Source organism: Diorhabda carinulata, chromosome 3 (assembly GCF_026250575.1).
Source record: "Diorhabda carinulata isolate Delta chromosome 3, icDioCari1.1, whole genome shotgun sequence".
NCBI lineage: Eukaryota > Metazoa > Arthropoda > Insecta > Coleoptera > Chrysomelidae > Diorhabda > Diorhabda carinulata.
The window spans coordinates 10,605,851-10,626,540 of NC_079462.1; the positions used below are offsets into that span (position 1 = coordinate 10,605,851).

Below are 20,690 nucleotides of genomic sequence, written 5' to 3' on the forward strand. Positions count from 1 at the left end.
AATTAATATCATTTGTTGGGCGATATAATTATTGTTTTATACTGATTCACAATCTATTAAATATACTCTACGCTTATTTGAGGTCCTGAAACAAGTTTTCCTTTGTAAGTTTGCCATTTTACTACAAATGATAGATGTCCATCAATAGTATTTATCGATTTCCTTAAAGACAGCTTCATTGAAACGATATGTGAGATAGTCGTATTCAATATGAATATGAAAATCTTAATGAAATCTACCAAAATATTAGATCGTATACGACAAGAAAGTATAATAGTAATTTTGTATTCTAGGCTTGGCATACAGCCACTGAGAGCTTTGATTATACCTCAATAGGATGAGAGGATTGATATTTTCAACCATTCATTACGTATTTAACTCATGTTCCGCAGCCTCATAATTGTCGTTTGTATGTATCATTTGAAATAATTCATGACATTCACTGTAATACTAATCCGCACTTTCAACTACCTTTATAATTGTATTGCGAAGGTGTTTACTATTTATGTCCGTAATAAGTCAATGTATAAAAAATTGAGGATAAATATGACCAAAGCATACAGGATTCTGATTGTTCCTCAACAAATCTTGGTTGCCATTTAAAAGATGCTTGTTTGAAAAAATTTGGGTTATTTAAAAATAATGTTCTATATTGATTCGTGAATTGCAAAACCTAACCAAAAGCATTTCAGTCCTAAGAAAAATAGTAGTTAAATTAGTAGTTTTTTGAATAAAAGTGTTGTGTTATCTTGAATTATATGCCTCAAAAACCTCAAAAAGGTTTCCAATGACATATCAAATTACTTCTTGTTTTTGATGAATCTATTGGTAATATTTAGGGTTATGATGAAGTTTGAGAAACATCTTTAAATTATCAAATAATATTGATTAATATGTATTCTTGGATGCGAGTCATATCCCAGTATGCGTCAACTTTTCCTGACCAAGTTCTCAATTAGATGTGTTCTACCTAGAGTTTATCATTTCATAACATTCTCATTTTTTGACAGAGGTTATCAGTATAAGACGACCCAATGCAGTTTCTTGTAACTTGATGTATCGATATGCACAAATTGAATACAGGTACTAACTCTTATTTTCTTCAGAATCTCAGTGTTTTGTATATCATCATTATTATAGAGTTGAAGATCGTCACAAATCTGTCTTTCTCACTTTTTCCATGAGTAATCCTTTCCTTGGGACGACTTCATATTCAAGAACAATATCCGATACATTTAACATTTACTAATGTCAAACTACTATGGTTACGTAATTCCGCAACTAAACTACATATATATATATATATATATATATATATATATATATATATATATATATATATATATATATATATATATATATATATATGTTTTTATTACCCCATATCTCTTAATAATTTAATTCTTATTTGTTTTTCGAAACTACTTTTAACACATATTTTCCTATCGATATCCCCAAACGACAATTGCAATTGTAATTGTAATATTTTTTCCTTCCCAACTAGTCAGGATCTGAATATATACCAGATTCTTGCCTTTACGTTCAAAGGATATATTTCACTTTAAGAAAGATATACTTAACCCGTTTCCTCTTTTATCACTAACTTCTTTAGCAGTTCCTTTCATCTAAAATAGTTTGAGCACCAATTTATTTATCTTCTTATTTTGTAACTTCGAGTCGAGTTGAAAAAAACAAAATTAATTTGTTGACGAAATAAAACTTCAATATAATGTACAAAGTGCTGTATTTCCATTGGAACACTCCTTCTAAATATACCATGGCAGATATACATATATCAAATTACTGTCCTCTGGGGGAATTTCACTAATGCATAAAGGGATGTCAACATATGGAAAAGGATTATTTGAACGATTTCAATTTGTTATTTAATTAGCATTATATCTGCCATGACTAATTGTGAAAACCTCTGTACATTACCATAATTTTAGTATAATGATAGTATGGGAAGAATATGCTTATTATTTAAAAATTGGATAATGAGGTATAATCGAAATCAATTCAGTGCTCAAAAACTCTGAAAACATTCGATTTAATTTTATTTAGTTTATAAAGCAATAAATCGGTACTTCGTAAGATATCTCAACTTTGTAAATATTCGGGTTATTATATTGTATTCTTATTATGACAGATGATTTACAATCTAACCTATTTGGTAATTAACCACTCATATTTCTTCCATGTTCTTAATAATATTGCGGATTCAGTAATTCACTTATTAGTAAAGTTAACAGAAGTTGGAAGAATGAAAGATTAAATTACCATCCCCTTTCACCAAAACAAAAATTCAAAGTTATGGAGTAGACCTAATAACAAGCAAAAATCTACTACACCCAATCATTTAATTCTGATTTTTTTCAGGAATTCCATTGAAGACTTGGGACATACCTCGCCCATCTTGCTAGGTTGAGTATTATATCATTAGTCTGTACCTGCGATGATAATTCTTCTAACTTCTGACATCTTGTATAAATATATCGGACTTTGTCCTCATACTGAAAGTACGCCTTTTTTTAGTGATGTTATAACTTTATCCCTTGAAACATACGTACTTAGGGTTACTCTCTTCAAATTGGAATATTGCCGCAGAAATTAATACCCCTTACCACGTTAGAACCTATCCGAATACCGTGAATCTTGCTATCATTCTTAATGAATTTGAGGAAACTCCTCATCATTATAGTGTCTAATTAGGTACAATGGTCTGACTAAAACTTGTCACAATCACAAAGATTGGTATTTAGGTATTAGGATAAATTTTGAAGAAAACATCTTAAACATGTCTACCTCTCCAATACCCCATTGAGATTACTGTTCTGAACCTTCTCCTTCTCTTGTTATGAAGAAAAAATGATTGTGTCAAGGTAGCCATTCATCATTCAGCTGTATTCACAAGTTTCGAATTCGGTTTTTTGATGACTCTGCTTTTGGCATAATATGAAAGGTTTATTCAAAAAAATCGGTGTTTCTTGTCATGAAACTAATTGACTCTCTAGGAAACTAATCTAAAATCTAAAAGTCTAGAAACTGTTGACATTCGTGATAGGAAGCAATTCTCCTTTTGATCTAAGCATATCAAATAAGAAGTAGGAAAATGCAACGATACATGTGATTCTATTTTCACTTTTGAACACATAGTTGCATATTATATTGGGTGTCATTTAATAATTTGTGTAGTTTATTAATCATGAATCCCAAATATTCGAAGATGTTTTCCAAACCTTCCAGTGGCAATAATTTGAGCCGCAATCTTTGTGATAAAAATAGGTATTATGATATTATGAGAAAACATACTGGGACCATACTAATTCGTGGTTTCCTTGGAAACCATTGTTCTGAAAAAAATATAAGTTCAAACTTTCTGATAAAGTATAAAAAATATCTCTCGCACGAATTACGGACCTTACCAGGTCGGATTATCTACTGGGTGTCCGGGACTTATATTTAAGTATATATTTCCAAATTATACATTCGAATATTATGAATTTTCAATGGATGATTACGTATATCCATGTAGTGTGTTTGGCGGAATAAATAATTCTAAATGACTATATGAACGACAGGGGTGACTCATGCCCAATAGTTTACAATCCGTAACTTTTACAGGGATCACCTGTACAATCTTAAGAAGCAAAAATGAATTTTTCAATAGATTTTTCAACAAAAAAGTACTGTGTACTTAATTCGATAAAATTTATGGTTAAGGAGATATGTAAATTTCCAGATCGTAATTATTTATTGATAATAATTACAGGAGGTATATTGAACAGCAATCAAACATTTCTAATTGAACTGCATATTGTCGAACATCGTGTTTCTTACCTGCGGTAAAAATTGAAATATAGAAAAACTTAGATTGGTAGCCCACAGTTTCTCACAGAGGGAAACAAAATAAATTCAAGATTCTCCTCAATTTCTAAATGATTAAAAATCATCTAAATAACATTTTTCGTTTTAGTTTTGTTTCTATCTTGGTATATACAACACTATACACAAGAAACGAGATGATTGTTAGAATAAACTTCCATTGTGACGCTATACGGCAGAATCTTGGACTGCTCCTTCAAAGTTCAAAGAAATATCCTCCGTAGACTCCACAAGTGTGTAGAAGTGCGTGGTAACCATTTCAAATATTTACTAGATTTTTTTTTGTTTATATATGATAAGCTGTTAGCTAACCAACTAAATATTCCCACATTACCGTATGTAAGTAATATGGTGCTCCAAAATATTCAGTTCAATTAGAAATGTTTAATAGCTCCTGTAAGTATTTTCAATAAATAATTACAATTCATGATAATTTCCCTGAGAAAACCTTTTATGACGAACGGTTTTCTTGGCATGTACAACGATCTAAAAATCAACGTATCTCCCAATTCATAAATTATATCGAGTTTAACAAGTACCTTTTTGTTGAAAAACCAATTGAAAAACTCATTTGTGCTATATTGAGGTGGTACAGATTGTCTCTGTAAAAATTAACATTGAGTATGAGCTGGACCTGCCTTCATATAGTCATGTAGAATTATTTTTTTCATCAAACTCACTATATGAACAAACCTAATCATCGACGTTCAAATGTATAATTTAAAGAATATTCTAAAATATCGGTTCTAATTACGCCTATAACGCTTATAAATGTTTTAGTAAATTGAGATATCAACTTTCCTTCTGTGACAGAAGCTAGTACTTCAATTATTATATTTCGTGGAATTGTAACTATTCATATTCATTCCTCACCAAAAGTATTTGTGATGAAAAAGGTTTTCACGTCTTCGCGTATTTAATTCACGCAAATGATTCTCATTTGAGTAAAACTAAAGATAGTTCGAGAGTTATTTGGGTTAAATTAATCTCAAATAAACAGTCATTAGCTTTCAATAAACCGTTCCTTAGTACAAATTCCATATATTTTTATTCATACGTTTTTCTTGTATTATTTGGAAACATAATCAACAACAAAATTATCCATTGTTCTTCTTCTCATTTCAAGCTAAACATTCAATAGATATGAGGTTTATCTACTTAAAAATGATGATGACAGATGGTATTTTCACCAAAGTTATGCCAGAATCCGAAGTTGAATGTGATAACAATATAAGTCAATTGGAATCTCCTCTCCGAAAATCTCTATCACTACAAAATTTCTCTCAGTACGTTACTGTGTAGGTCTTGTATTATACTCAATTCTCGACATTTCAGTAGTTTTCATTCCATATACCGCAATTGGAAGATTTATTTTGATTAAAGACTTTCATTCATAGCGCTAATCTCTAGGATTATCGTCGTTCATTCGTACCTACTGGCATCTGTTCCAATTATTCTTCCGTTACCACGTTCTTTTGATTGGGATAAATACTCACACTAGTCAAGAAGAAGAAAAATAAATCGCAAATCATTCCAAGTGCTGATAATTCTGAGAGAAAAATGAAGCTTTCATAAAAAAATGTTGAATTAATTTGTTTTGAAATGAAAAAACTTGATTTCTCAATTTCTATGATTGTGAATAATAGTCTGTGGTGACCTTCCAGCATCGCATTGTTCCATTTTCTTTGATATCGTTATAACTATATCTTGAGTTACTCCTCTTGATCATGGGAGGTAGCCTCAATTTGATTGAAAATATTCGAATATAAGATGATCTATTTGTTCTGCAATTCCAACATATTGCGAGGATTGATGATTTTCTAATTCTTCACTTATCTTCTTAAGTCTGACTTAGCTCAGAAACGAAAACTCTTCAATGTGCCCAAATTCAATATCCAGAGGTTATCCTACTTTTTCTAGATCCACAGTCAATTTTGATACTTATTAGAAAATTTAGTCCCATTATGGAGTGAAACAGTATTGAAACTTAACATAGACAAGTCAATAAAGAATCACTAATAAATTGGAATATGCTATTTAGATTTTTGGAATCACAACAATCAAGGTTTGTTTCTATATTGATCAGAAACAGTACTTGACTATTCATTTGTGTTTAGGAGTGAACTACGCGATATTCTCACATGTTTTGTGGATAGTTGCTGCCGAAACAGTTCACAAATGTTTATAAATACATTTTTGAATTCACGCGAAATAGCAAAAAAATAAATCTCATACATAACCTAATTCTTTTCTCTTATCATCGTATCGAAGAAACCAAATTTTCATATCTTCTAATTCCAAGATTTTCTTAGCGGTTGGACGTTAATCAGATTTTCCTACACTAGTTTCAAGGGATCCGACAAAGGTCTGCTCTTCAGCGTTGGTATAAAAACTCTCATTTGAGTCATTACTTGTATAATAATTCATGAAGACAGTATAATGATTATGCTTAAATATTGAACTTAATATTTGAGATGACTTATTATATAAATATGAATCTCTGGTCAGATTGACTCTCCTGACTAATCAAATCTAGAATTTGTTGAAACTTTTCCTCATCCTACCCTTCACAATTATTTTCATTCGCTTGAAATCTCTTCAATATTAGAATTCTTAGCTATTGCAAGATCATCTAAGCCTAGCGTTGTTTTTATAATAGACGGATTTTCTCGGAGATCTTCATATTATTATATTTAAGAAATAAAACTAGGAAAAAAAAGATTCTAAAGTTGTCTTTGTACCATATCATATCATGGATGTATTGCATCCATTATTTATTTCATCTTCTATCGCCGACTGTATGACCAATCCGAAAATGTAGCATGAACATTTAAGACAGTGTTTACACACGCAAGACATGTTACTAGGTTTACCATCTATTTATTTCCTTACACTGTTGATGAATAAATAAAAAGCCTCACTTATATTCACCACAAAATATGCTTTTTCAGAAATTAACAAGTGCTAGAAATTATACAACAATATTAATTTTTTAGGGTAATCCCTGCAGGCGTATAAACAATATTTTGCGTAATTCTTTCAATGTTCACTTATGTTATCTGAAAGACTTGTACTTTTTCCCCGAGTTTCAAGTGACCTTATATTTTTTTCGTTTCCGTTTATCTGCTTTTGCTACCACAAAGTTCTGTAGGCTCCAATTCTTCCCATATCCTCAATTATTATAGGAATACTTTATGTAAACATGGTCTTTTTTTATACTTTTTTCAAATGCAAAATGGATGTCACAACCCACTAACCCATATAACGGTACAACGTCTGTTACTTAAATTTCCAGATATGGCAATACTGATGTAAATATGTTCAACATTTTTGTACGATGATTTCCTATAACTTTACAAGTGGATTAAACTAACATCAATGTGCAGTTCAACTCGCTTCGAGAGAAAACATCGATGCTGTGGTTAACCTGATACTACAAGATCGTCCATACTATGATATTGAGGTATACTTGCTTCAAATTCAATCGCGGTGCTTCAAAAGACGTCAATAAGATCAAGACAGATAATAATCGACTGTATGGGTTTTTCAACAAGATCTGAATCCAACAAAAGTCGTTTACATTTTGAAGCGATTGGTCGCGTGTGTTTTCGAAATAACTGGACATTACCGTTCGATTAGAGCAACGAAAAACGGTCAATTCTGATTGGTACGCCAGCATTTGTTTGACAGTTCAAAAAATTTGGAAAACTAACCATAGTAAACGAATCTTGCTCCACGAGGACAATGCGAGCTCTCACACTCAGTTCAAACAAAAACCTTTTTGAACAGTCAAAACATCGAATTGATGAGTCAGTGCTTGTTTGGCACATACTGATTTCTTCTTTTTCACTCATATAAAAAATAAATTGCAGGATCAATGTATTTCTATGCCTGAAGAAGGGGTTGATATTTTCAAATCACTTGTTTTGAAGATACCTCAATCAGAATAGAGCAAATGGTTCGACAATTGTTCAAACGCATACAAAAGTGTATTGATCTCAATAGAGAATATTTTGAAAAACAATAAAGCCATATCCAATTTCAAATATTCGTTTTTGTATAGGACGTATTTCCCTTTTTCCATCTACATGTTGGTACTCCAAACTGTACAAAATTACAATGGAAACAACAAGATGTTCTAGAACAAGTCAGTATTGTTTGCGAAGAAGCGGACTGTTTAACCCACAATTTTTCATACCGTTTTTGTTATTTTTGTCGAAATAAACTTCAAACTAAAAAATCATCTATAGAGTTATCGAGTTCATAGAACTTGATATTCACAAGACATAAACCTGATTCCCATCTCTATATGGCTAATGATTTATGTAAGAACCAACTTCCGTTAAAATGTGTGGAGACAGATAGGATCTTTCTCAAATCAACGATAACTCAAGTGTAAAAACAAACAAAAAGTAAGTTCAACAAGCTTCAACATGGTGAAAAGTTTAGGAAAGTTCAAGAATACAAATAATTATTTAACGTTGTTCGAAAGAAAAATAAAAAAGAAAAAGGCTTGAAAGATATGTAGAAAAAATGCAGCTTCACTCGAGAAATATTCAATCAATTAGAAACAATATAATTGAAGCCGAATCTAACGAAGATTATATCAAACCAATAATAATTCATATAAATTAGATTCAATGATATAATTTTTTAATTGATCACTTTCTTTGAATCTATCGCAATACAAAATGGCCTACTATATATGTCTAAATAAGCATTCGATTATCCATTTATTACAAGTGATAATTATTGCTTAAGTTATGCTACGGAAATATTGTAACGATGTGCTCTGAATTTATGCAACATTGTTTCTATAATCACTTAACGAAATTAAACTTCTGAATAACTAACTTTATTGTAGTATTTAGAGACTGCTGTAAAGTGGAAATTGAATCAGTTATTTGAAAAATTGTGATTCTGCCAGTTTTAATATGTCAATTTAAATGTATAGTAGAGTGTGTACAGTCCTTAATTCTCATTCCAAACCTCGACGGAGTATTAGGTTTATAACACGACTGGAATAATCCCCTATTAAAAAATTCAATGGAATACGCACAATATTCTTCACTACCTCTGTTTTTCATTAATATTATCATCTATATAGTCTTCGGCGACTGTGAAGTGTTCTTTCGCATAACTAAATTCGATTTCAAGAAAAATAGTGATGTATGTTCCCATTAATATATTTTAAAACAATTTTTTATGTAATAACTTGGATAGTCACTGTCTGCTTATTATTTATGACAGTGGAAATTCAAGTCCTATGTGTCTTTCAATCTTCTTCTCATGCCGTCTTCTCATTGAAGGTTGGCGACCACGTTTTTAAATGCGTCTCTGTCCCTCGCAATATGAAACAATTCTCCGACGCTGAGATTTGAACATTCTCTTATGTTACGAAGCCAGGATTTCTTTTTCCTGCCGATGCCTTTCCTTCCCTCTACTCTGCCCTGCATTATGTTCTGTAGCAGTAGGTATTTGTCGTTGCGTAATATGTGCCCTATGTAAGATGTTTTTCTTATCTTAATAATTGTGAACAGCTTTCATTTGCGACCAATAAATCTTGGTACTTCGTCGTTGGTGATTCTGTCAGTCCAAGGTATCTTCAGGATGCGTCTACAGAGCCATATCTCAAATGCTTCAAGTGTTTCAATCATTTGAGCTTTCAAAGTCCAGGTTTCCACTCCGTACAGCAGTACTGACCATATATAACATTCCATGAATCCTATTCTGACGTGGAGGTTTAGATTTCTGTTTGCAAACATTGAGGAATACTTGACAAATACCTTTCGAGCCATTTCAATTTTGATCTTGATTTCTTCGTCTGGGTTATTTGAGCGTTTAAGACTAAACCAAGATACTTGTATTTTTGCACTCATTCTATTTGTTTTCCATACAGTAGCAGAATAGGGTTTTATATTAATATTTTGGTTTTTACTTATAACCATGAATTTGGTTTTTTCAATATTTATAGTGAGTCCTACTTTTTCACATTATCGGTTGATTCTCTCTAGTAGGATTTGGATATCTTCTTTACTCTCAGCCAGTATAGCAGTATCATCGGCAAATCTTGAGTTGTTGATTAATGTTCCTCCGATGTTTATCCCCTCGTGTCTCTTCTGTCATGTCTCTCCTCCAGCACTTTCTCAAATACGATCTATGAATATAGATTTAATAGTTGTGGAGAAAGGAGTCAACCTTGACGCACTCCCTTTTGAATTATGATTTCGTCTGACTCCATGTCCTCCACACGCACCATACTACTGCAGTTTGATTGTAATAGATCTTTTTGATTAATATCGTATATCGTTTGAATCTGAGTTAGTAGTTGTTAAATTCTCCAAAAGTTCATCGTGTTGGACTTTATCGAATGTCTTCTGGAAATCAATGAAATATTCGTCACAGGTGTTAGGGTTATTCTTTTTAGGCAATGGAATGAATACTGATTCAAGCCAGTCTTTTGGAATTTCCCTGTTTTATAGTTCCTATCGTCCAAAGCCTTCAAGCATTCTATTGGAATGTTGTCAGGTACGGCTGCTTTTCTGGTTTTCGAGATTTTTATGGCATTCTCAATTTTAGACTTAAGAATACATAGCTCTCCATTCTGTTCACATTCTTATCCCGCATCATCTAGCTCTGCTGCAAATAGGCGCTTGATGTAATCTTCCCAAGTCCGTTTTTTGTCATCTCCTGTCAAACGGATCTCTCATTCGGTGTTCCTTGTGATGATTGGTATCTTTTTTATTATATTTCCAGTTAATTTCTCCAGTTTTTTATGTAGAATGGAATAATCATATTTATTGTTCAATTCTTCCATTTCACGACAGCTCTCTTTCATCCTTCATTCTTTGGCCTCTCTCATGCGGTGTTCTACTTGTTTCTTTAATTGTATATATTTTTGAGGGCTAATGTTTCTAATATAATGTAAAATTAGCCCAAGGACATTAGATTAGGCTACAATATTGAAAATAGCCAGTGTATGGAATTAACTGTTTAATAATTGTATTTTGACAGGGGCTTCCCATATATTGCTCCCTTATTTTTACTGCAATTAACTTTTTGAACTAAAAGTCAATACCATTTTCTGAAGATAATATTGTACAGGGATCTCGATACTTTTTACATAGGAAGAAGATTATGCTTATTTGTCCGTCTGTCACGCATAATACTCACAGCCAGATTTACAAGTTGCAGAAACAAAATAATAACATATTTATAATATGCATAGTTAACTGTTTTAGCATAAAATAATTTAAGTCCCTAGCACTTCTAGTTTTAATAGCTTTCCAGTTTGAGTTTGTAGCTGATAAAGGACGCTTTTTACCTGGAATATATTCAGCTTAAACATCTGAACAAAAATAGTTTTCACATGACGATGTTACCTTCTCAACTTATTTGCTTCCTCAGTTAAGGCGCCCCTTTAAAAGTATTACAGTAATTATTTTTCAATACTGAGTAAATAGAGCGGAGTGATGAGGACCTATATTATGTATATAATTTTTTAGAGAAATAGCCAAAAAATACTTTGAAAATTTGTAGCATATTACTAAATTACATTGCCTTTTATATAACGTTAATATTTTTATGGAAATTAAATATTTAGTTACCTCTTTAACATTTCTTTTATTTAGAGAGATGTACGCACAAAGAATTATTTGAATTTCAAGGAAATTTTCAAGTTTGCTTGAATATTCATATTTATTTGTATCGCATATAAGCAACGTTAATCAATATTTAACATTGTAGAGCAATAAAGTGACGGATACTGAGTAAAAGTTAAATTTTCTATACCAATGAGAAGCAACAAATAGGTCTTTATCAACGTATTATATTGTTTTTATTCTAGAAAGAAAATTCGAGTGAGTTTTCTTTTAAATACATGTTACAAAAATTCATTTTGTAGTAAATTTTTTGGAAAATTTCTTTAAAACAGAACAAAAACTTCTATTTGGTGTGCTGTAAACGATTGACAAAAATTAGTGCTATTGGTAATCTAGCTAGTAATGAACATGTTTTTAAATATATTCTATAAAAATATTAAATTACGCTAAATATTTTGAATGGAATGATTCAATTAAATCAAGAATTTTCATATCAATTGTATACAAATCATATAGTAATGATTTCAAAATATTTTCAGGAGCATAATGGACACGGTCAGTTATGTTTTTTCAAAACGGAATATGAGATGGAACATGGGCTTCATTTATCCCGGTCTTATGATGCACGTATCGCCATCTGGCCATCCAGGTGGTACACTAGAATTTCTTGTCGATCCTCGCCGAGAAGCGATCAATGTTCATGAGTTGAAAGAAGTGGGAACAGGTAAGAATGTAAGTTCAAGGTTAAAATTATAGATGGCAGGAGGAATCAAGTTCAAGGCTTTAGTGTGCTTGATAATCAAGCAGATTGGGGCAAAATATTACAGGTGTCTGTTTTTAGTAATTATATTATTGTATATAAAATGTATTAACGCAATCAAAGAATATTATTTGAGATTTATCGGAAATGTTGAGATAATTGGTCACATGTTGATCAAGTAGTTTCATTGAATCATTTTAGGTCTCTTGTAATTATTATTGGACTTCAAACTAAATATCTTTCGACATAATAGAATGTAAATATACAAATATAATAATTTTGGAACTCGTGAATTATATTCATTAGCAAGAACTAATTCCACTACTAGGTATCAAGTAGAAAAACTCTTTTTGTCTTAACTTTATCTGAAAAACATTTCATAACAAAATAAAACTTTGCTAAAAATATATGCGATATTATAGAAAAAACTAAAATATGAAAATTCCTAACGAATTTATTCCTATTTATGTAGTTTTTTTTTATACAAATAGACAATTGTAAAAAACATCACAATGAAAAATATGGGATTGAATCATATACCAATAATATGAAATTGGGAATGATATCTATAAACAAATTGATGAGATATTTCCTTACCAACGTGTACCGGGAATTACACTTTCATTATCGACTTTTTCCAATCAATATGATATGAGAATAAGAAATGAAGGACAACCCATATTATCAAAAGTTCTATTTATCAAACTTAAACAGAAATAAAATACTATTTATGACATTCCTTGTAACAGTTTCGCTGTTTCCATAGAAACAGAAAAAATTTAAATTTTTTATTTTCTGCTGCAACATACGAAAACCAATTTTTGAAAGAGATCCTGTCTATTTCTTCGTGATAGTCTTCAGTTTTTCCTACCCAAATACCCATAAAACATCTGGCAGAAAACCATCTTCACTACATTTGCAAATAATTAGCCTCTGTGCTTTTCCTAAAATCAAATTTTCCCTATAAAACCAGGTACGCCTATAACTATACTATAACTATATAAAATGTGCTATTAATTGTTCTTACTTGGATTGTAATGATTGTGGGAAATAACTAAGTCAACCCAATAATAAATAAAAGTAAAAAATCTTTTCAGAAACAAGCTTTCATTCGAATAAAATTCCAGAGGACTCGCAATATGGCTTTAAAAATGGAAAAAGCTCAAACAACTTGATATTTGACAACAAGTGATCATCTTTAAATAAAGATAGATTCCATTACGCACATACATACTCAAACAAGTGACACTAAATGTAAACATAGAATAGTTTTTTGAAATATTACCTACCTGATGGTTTTTTTACGGTGATAAGTCCCTCCGACAAAGCATGCCTTAAGCATTGTATGGAAGAGTACACCTAAACCTTTTCTTTAGTATGTCCAGCTTTTGCCCCCCACAAAATTATTTCTGCTTTTTCTAATAATAAGATTTTCCTTCCTCGTTTTTTGTATCAAAATCCCATTTCTTTTGATAAATTAGAAAATGTTAATCTTTAAAAATCCTGTAAGTTCTTTCATCGTTAACTTCTCTCAGAACTCTGTAGGTTACTAATTTTGAAAAATGAAATTCACAATTTTTCTGTTTGCGCTTCTGTCGAAATCATAAATTCATTTGTTAATAATTTTTCTTGTAGGATACTTTTTTGGGTCGGCCACTGAATGATTAGCTCTGTTCTCACGAACGATTCGGTAGACATTTGAAGAAGATACTACCGAAATATTTGCCATTTTGGAAATAACGTCATCAACAGTTTTGTTATTATTTTTTTTTGTAGTATATTATGATGCCTCTGATATGGACCAATAACGATGCCGTGCCCCGTTTCTTCCGGGATGTTCACGTGATGATCATGCACTGATCATTGTTTTGGTTCACTGTTTTTCTTCGATATATGGACTTTCACAAATTGAAGGAGAAGTTATTTGGACATAGGAGTCAACAATTTAGAAACATTCCATGATTTTCTAGGATATGTGGAAGTTACCGTTAGACGTATTAGAAGAAAAGTCAAGCTGCATGATCATTTTTTGGAATAGTGTTCTAGTTTCCTTAAAAAAAATAGCCCTCTAGATTTATAACTGGACTGTACTGAGATGCATTATTATTATTATGACTCCTATTTTAATAGACATTGCTAGCATAGATTTGCCCCGAACAAGTGGCTCCGGGCAAATAAATTCATTTTACAGGTGTACTTTTCTATAGGTTTATTTTCATCTATCTCTTGACTTGCATGCTACTGTATTACGTCAGTCAAATTCATCAATATATGGAGTAGAATTATCAGAAGATTCCAAATCAATATCGGATTGAGATATCCTTTTTTTAATGGTGGAGGCCCAATGAGTTCAAGTTTGGTCTATATTCTTTTGCCATTCTATCATTATCTAGACTTGGAACAATATTTCATCTCAATTTTCTTGTTCGACATTTTCATTGATATCATAATCCACAAAAAATATCATAGGTATAATCCATTCCATTTGTAATATTTTCTTTGATAGCATCATCCTGCAGTATTGTATACAGTTTTATCATTGAAAATATTACCGCTTCTATTAAGAATAACTATTGCTATAGACGTGAATCATCAAAAGATTCATTAATTCTCCCAACATCCTACCCATAAAGAATCGTATCTGTTTCATGTTCCGTTTCAACGTTTATAAGACCAAGTTTACATGTCAATGATTCTATTTCGTTGTCTTCTAAATCAAAATATCCCCAATCTAGTTTTAGTCAAAACATATCTTGCGACAACTTCTCCATATTCATAATCAGGCTATGTCCAAGTTATAATCAAAACTGATAATGCTTTTGAGCGTTTTGAAAAATCGGGGCAATTGGCTAAATCATTACTCGTATTCATAATAGAAGGAGAAACATCAAACGAAGGATTAAAAGGTTTATTCTTTGTTTTCTTTAGAGGCATATTCAATCATTTTGTCATTTGAAATATTTCTTTCGATCTTTGTATTGATTTTGTTGTTGTATTCCACGAACTGTAACCTCTGCTTTAAAGTAATCAGTGTTATTTTGGAATATATGTTTCATAATTTCCGTAGTAAATACACTTTTTTGTGGACCATAGATATTAAACTATTCGCTCCTTATTATAAGGTAGTTTGTATTTCTGTACTACAGAAGCTGTTGTTTATAAACTATTTTGGGAATTAAGGAGCTTTTGTGTTCTATTTCTCTTTTGTAATGGTTTTCAGGTTTCATATGCAGATTCCACTTCAAAGAGAAAATATTCAAATAATGTTTGTAAAAAATAACACCAGCACCGGTAAAGTTGGTAATGAAAATACCATTGTTCAAATCAGTTTTCTGACAAAGAGCTCAGCTTAATTGAAATTTTTGCACAATTTCTTTAAATTTTGTCCTAACTATTGGATTGCGCATTCAAAATATGCAGGAAGTGTGCGAAAAATACGTCTTCATATTTAAGACACTAAAGCTACATTTTAAAATAAAATTTACGTATTTATTCGATTCTTAACAAGTTCCTAATTGGCACCCCGTGTAGAAACTACCTTACTCGTAGTTCAAAATTAACTAATGCCCTAACATTATTTTCAATATACTAGCACGTATGAAACTATATAGTTTGAATGACCATCCGACGTAATACGATGAGGTGGACGACCTTAACAAGTTCAAGGTTCTTGTAAGATTAACGGAGAAACTACCACAAGGAATAAACTGGAAGTAATTATTTGTAGAAGTTTGGGAGGCATGTGTTTAAATATTTTTTACGACAGTACAGTATAACAAGTTTGGGATTCTTATCAAACTGTATATCAATATAAATGGAAAATAAATTTGGATAACAAGAGAATTTTTTTCAAATAACCGCATAGCTCGGTTGAGCAATAAGGTGGTAGGACTCGTTTTCTTGGGGAAGGTTCTATCCTCAGTTAAACAAGCAAAAAATACAGTATAACATGAAAAATATCAATAAATTTGCCAGCTTCAGGGGCATCTCACTGATAAAATATTATAATTCACACTTTAATAGACAATATTGTTAAAATAATTTTTTATTTCTTATCTCTTAGAATTTTTGATATATTAATGTATCGAAATGTATCCTTGATTTTAGGTCTCTTCTGTTTCAAAATTGTTTTTTCTACAATTTTTAAAAAGATTGATAAAAAACTAACAGAAGGGACCTAAAATCAAGAACATCCAGAAGCATTATTAATTTTTCACATTAGTTGTATGTAAATTATTGAAAGTTTTCAAAAATTACTTTGCTTTTGTCAAAAGGAGATGAAATGATTCAGATTTATTGCTGTATACTTGCCTCGAAATTCAATTTGAATATATTGTTATGCCATCGAAACCGTCAGAAATCCTTATCAGAGAGGAAATATAATATTAAAATTACTCGCATTCACATTTTTTTAAAGTCTTACATACAAAAAATAAAGCAAATGTAGGTTATCATTTCCTTAAATCCATGTCCCAGGCGTACATTCAATATTAGGTACTTATAACGCATTAGTTTCGTATGTACATATCTAGTAAATATTGAAAAAGAAACTTACCCACGTATTAATTTAATCAGAGAGACTCTTCGAAATTGGAAACGTCAAAATTAATTATATTATTGGCTTCACGGGTGATAGAATAGTCATTTTCTTTCTTAATCGCGTGTTCAACATAATTTTACCATACATCATTGCCATATTCTGATTTAATTTGACGTACGTTCTCAGTTACTACTGCTCTTAATCTAGGTAATTTATTTCATGTAATAGATACTGAACACCCTGCTACCACCAGAATTCACAATTAAACTGTTTGAGGTGCGTTTCAATAACCAAATTGTCGTCTTGCATATTTATGTTCTTAATTTTCATTAATGGTAATATCTAATCTGATACTGGAATTGAGAATTATAATATACGTTATCTACGACTGGTGGAATGTTTGGTAGGTGCAGATTGTTCCAAATAATGCCACTCTAATATCATTAAATCAGTCAAATTTAACTGCGTCGTGTGTGTTAAACCAAGTCTTGTCTAAATACGCTATATTTCTGTTTGTCTCTATGTCTCAGTACTTCGTAGAAATTCTTGTTGGAGCTCGATGATACGACATGAATCAATAATAATGATTATGTTATTTGAAACCACACTCTATTGAAATACACCAAAGGGTATTTTATAGTCGTAATCAAGGTATGTTAGCATATTGTCCTGAATCAAGCTCAATGTCGGTATTGGATTGGCTCTATAAAAATTATGCACTATTCAATAACATCTTTGCTTACATTGTCAACCTTCATCAGTTTTCGGTTAACTTACTTCCGTTTTTGTGTATGATCTATAACATCTTTCACTCCAACGCGATAAATTGCAGAATATGGACTTGAAGTAAATTATAAATAATAAGACTTTTCTTCATGCTCTGATCTGTATCTTCTACCTCAAAAGATCGTCAAAAAGCTATCACCCTCACCGATATCGTGAACTGAACTAAGATACGAGAACAAATTGAAATAATTATAATTGAGTCATTTAGAACGGCTACTTACAGTATTGGACAGTATTAATTTACTATTCTTTATTTTAGTTATTTCAACCAAACAGATTTTGTTTTGGAAATTCTGCACTTCAAATAACTTCAAAAAATATAATCTAGGGGCGTTAAATCGAGGATCTTGCAGGCTATTCAACTTTTTTATCTCCTTAGTACCTATTATCATTTTTTATTGAATGTATGAGGAGGGGATAAACAGATAAATTGATACCTCGAGATATGATTCTTCGTTAAAATTTTGTGAATGAAAATGTGTCAGCTATATGATAAATTTCTGTCCACAGGTTTAATTTAAGAATACGAGAATTGAGTTAACTGTCTCAAATGCCATGTCTTGCGAAATGAGTATTAATTCACTTTGATGCGACAGAAAAATTAATACAACCGTTTCAGTTTTCAAGTTTGCTGCACTTATTAAGAAAATGAGAGGTGTCATTGACTATTACTGTGACCCATTCTGTATATTTTTCTAATTTTTGTAGGGAATTGAAAACTTTCATTTTCAAAACAGTAGCAATTGAAACTTGTAAACAAAAAGGTTCCTCACATTTTATGAAGTCTTTTGTATTATCAACTTCCATTGGAATGAAAAATACTTGTTCGCAATTTCTCCAATAAAATATATTTTGTTTCCATACTAAATAATTTTACTTGTTTTCAGGTAGGCTCTTAGCTCGTCAATTTCTCTTGCCACTTCTATTAGGCTTTAAGTTCAATGTGATTAGTATTATACCAATAATATTCGGAATAATTGCCTTGATAGCGAAAAAAGCAATCATTTTGAGTAAAATCGCACTTGTTGTATCGAGTGCTTTTGCTTTGGGTACAATTCTATTTAGCAGTGGACAAAGTTATCATTCTTCTCAACAATATACAACTGGACAATATGGTGGACATGGTCATTTTGGACACAGACCTCATGGAGCTCATGGGGTCCATGGAGGATATCATGCCTACGATAGGTATTTTAATTCAAATTTATAGAATTTTCAATTCAAGTATTACTGAAATCAATGATCAAAATATTTTTCATAAAAAGAAAGCTATAACAAAAAATAATGATATTTAGTCATTCTTAAGGGGTTGCCAGTTATTAATCACAGTTTAATCAAAAGCTTTTCTTTTTTCTAAGTGATTTTGCGAAATATGATTAATCAACTATCCACAACTCTTGGTAATAATAACCTCTATCAAAAAGAAAGTGATAACTCTACGCACTTTTCCCTTCTTAATTGATTTTTCTAGAAATTTTTCCATAATTAAAACCTAAAGTGGATAGTTTTGGACCTATTTCAAAATTTCCTGCCTGTTCAAAAAATAAGATTTCAAATTTCACAAAAGAAGACAATTGTTAAATGTGGACAAGCTTTGGTATTCTTTGATCTGCGATATCAGCTACTCAATGATGCAGAAATCGAGCCATAGTCGCCAATAATCTAGAATATTTTTTTTTGTTGATATACAGTTCGCATATGATATATCAAAATATATTATATTTACTATTCACTTCAGAATTTTTTTTAGAATATCAAATGTTTGATGTATTGACTGCTGTCAGTTGCCTCTGTTTTCTTTCAATTTTGAGGCATTAGCAATGTCAAATAAAACCTGTTGACAATGTTTTTATTCGATTATTTATCGATATTTCTATAAACCGTTTACTATGTGTGTTATATTATGACAGGGAACGTTTACTTTTATTTGAATAAAATTGAAACTACATTTACTGGTTTCCCTGAAAAATACCAAAGAATTATCAAGTACATAAATTCTGATAATCGTGAGGGTTCAACTAAAAAAAAATATGATTATTTATCACTGAAACTATATTTCTCTGACAAAATGCTTCTACTTTTTCTTGAATAACAAATTGATCTTTGATTCTATAAAATGGCATATTGTTTCAATATTTATAAGTGTTAATGAATTCTAGGTTTCCTGATGAAAACTATGCTGACACATTTTTTCGAGCAACGAATGAAGCAAATTCTGATCAGCTGAATGTATATCCTAATATCGTGAGAACCGAAGACGATAATACTAGAGTGGACAACAAAAAAGGAAGAAATTTTGTATGGGAAGATAATGATAAACCAAATACTAAGCCAGCAAGATGAACACACTCTAGATGTTATTTGAAATAATTTGATTGTTAGAATATATGCTGATCGTGTACCAATTAATAAACAAAATTGTATCAGAACAACGGAAATAAAAACTGATTAAAAGATTGAATGATGCAAGTTCCTATTTCATTCCTTGTTTTTCAGTTTTCCACTGAAAGTATTGAATATTATCTTTTGGTTCAGAGATGATGGTGCGGAAAAACGCATATATTGATAAATCCTTTGAGTAGATTTAGTTTTATCAAAAATTATTTATCAACAAACAATCCAATTTGAAAAATAGGCATCAACAATTTAAAAACACTTTAGATTTTTTTTTCAAAAATTATATCGATGTGCTAGCATCTATTAGTCTTAAGTTGCTCTATAACTTTTGTCACAGTTTTCTATGACACAGCAACATCCTCCTCTATCCTCAACTCCTTGCTTGCATTGTAGGAAGTTCGAATACTATTTTACGAACATCAACCCAGGTTAGACCGATTCTTATTCTTGAGTGTTACGTATTGTATGAGTATGAGTATTGTGATATTTTAGTTAAAATGTTTTGTTGGAGTTGAGAGTTGTTATATAAATTTTTGGCATCATTTGAGAATAAAGTTGTAATTTACGGGCGATCTGAGGTCTGAAAAGGTTTATCTCGAATTCCGACAAACCTACAAGTCCTATGGAAAAAAGTAAAATAGCATAGTTATATGTAATAAAAACCCCTTTTCCCTTCCCGAACAAGATCGCCTGTAAATCATTTTTCCTCTCATTTTCATCA

At 31.0% G+C, this 20,690-nt stretch overlaps 1 protein-coding gene across 1 annotated transcript in view; it reads left to right on the top strand.

Annotated features, from left to right (window-relative positions):
• LOC130891493 (uncharacterized) overlaps positions 1-19,915 on the top strand; it is a 30,101-nt gene extending 10,186 nt beyond the window's left edge. The window contains exons 2-4 of the mRNA XM_057796283.1: positions 12,026-12,210; positions 18,460-18,760; positions 19,732-19,915. Of these exons, the coding sequence (XP_057652266.1) occupies positions 12,026-12,210; positions 18,460-18,760; positions 19,732-19,915 (670 nt within the window). The remainder of the gene's footprint in view (positions 1-12,025; positions 12,211-18,459; positions 18,761-19,731) is intronic.
• The last annotated feature ends 775 nt before the right edge of the window (positions 19,916-20,690 follow it).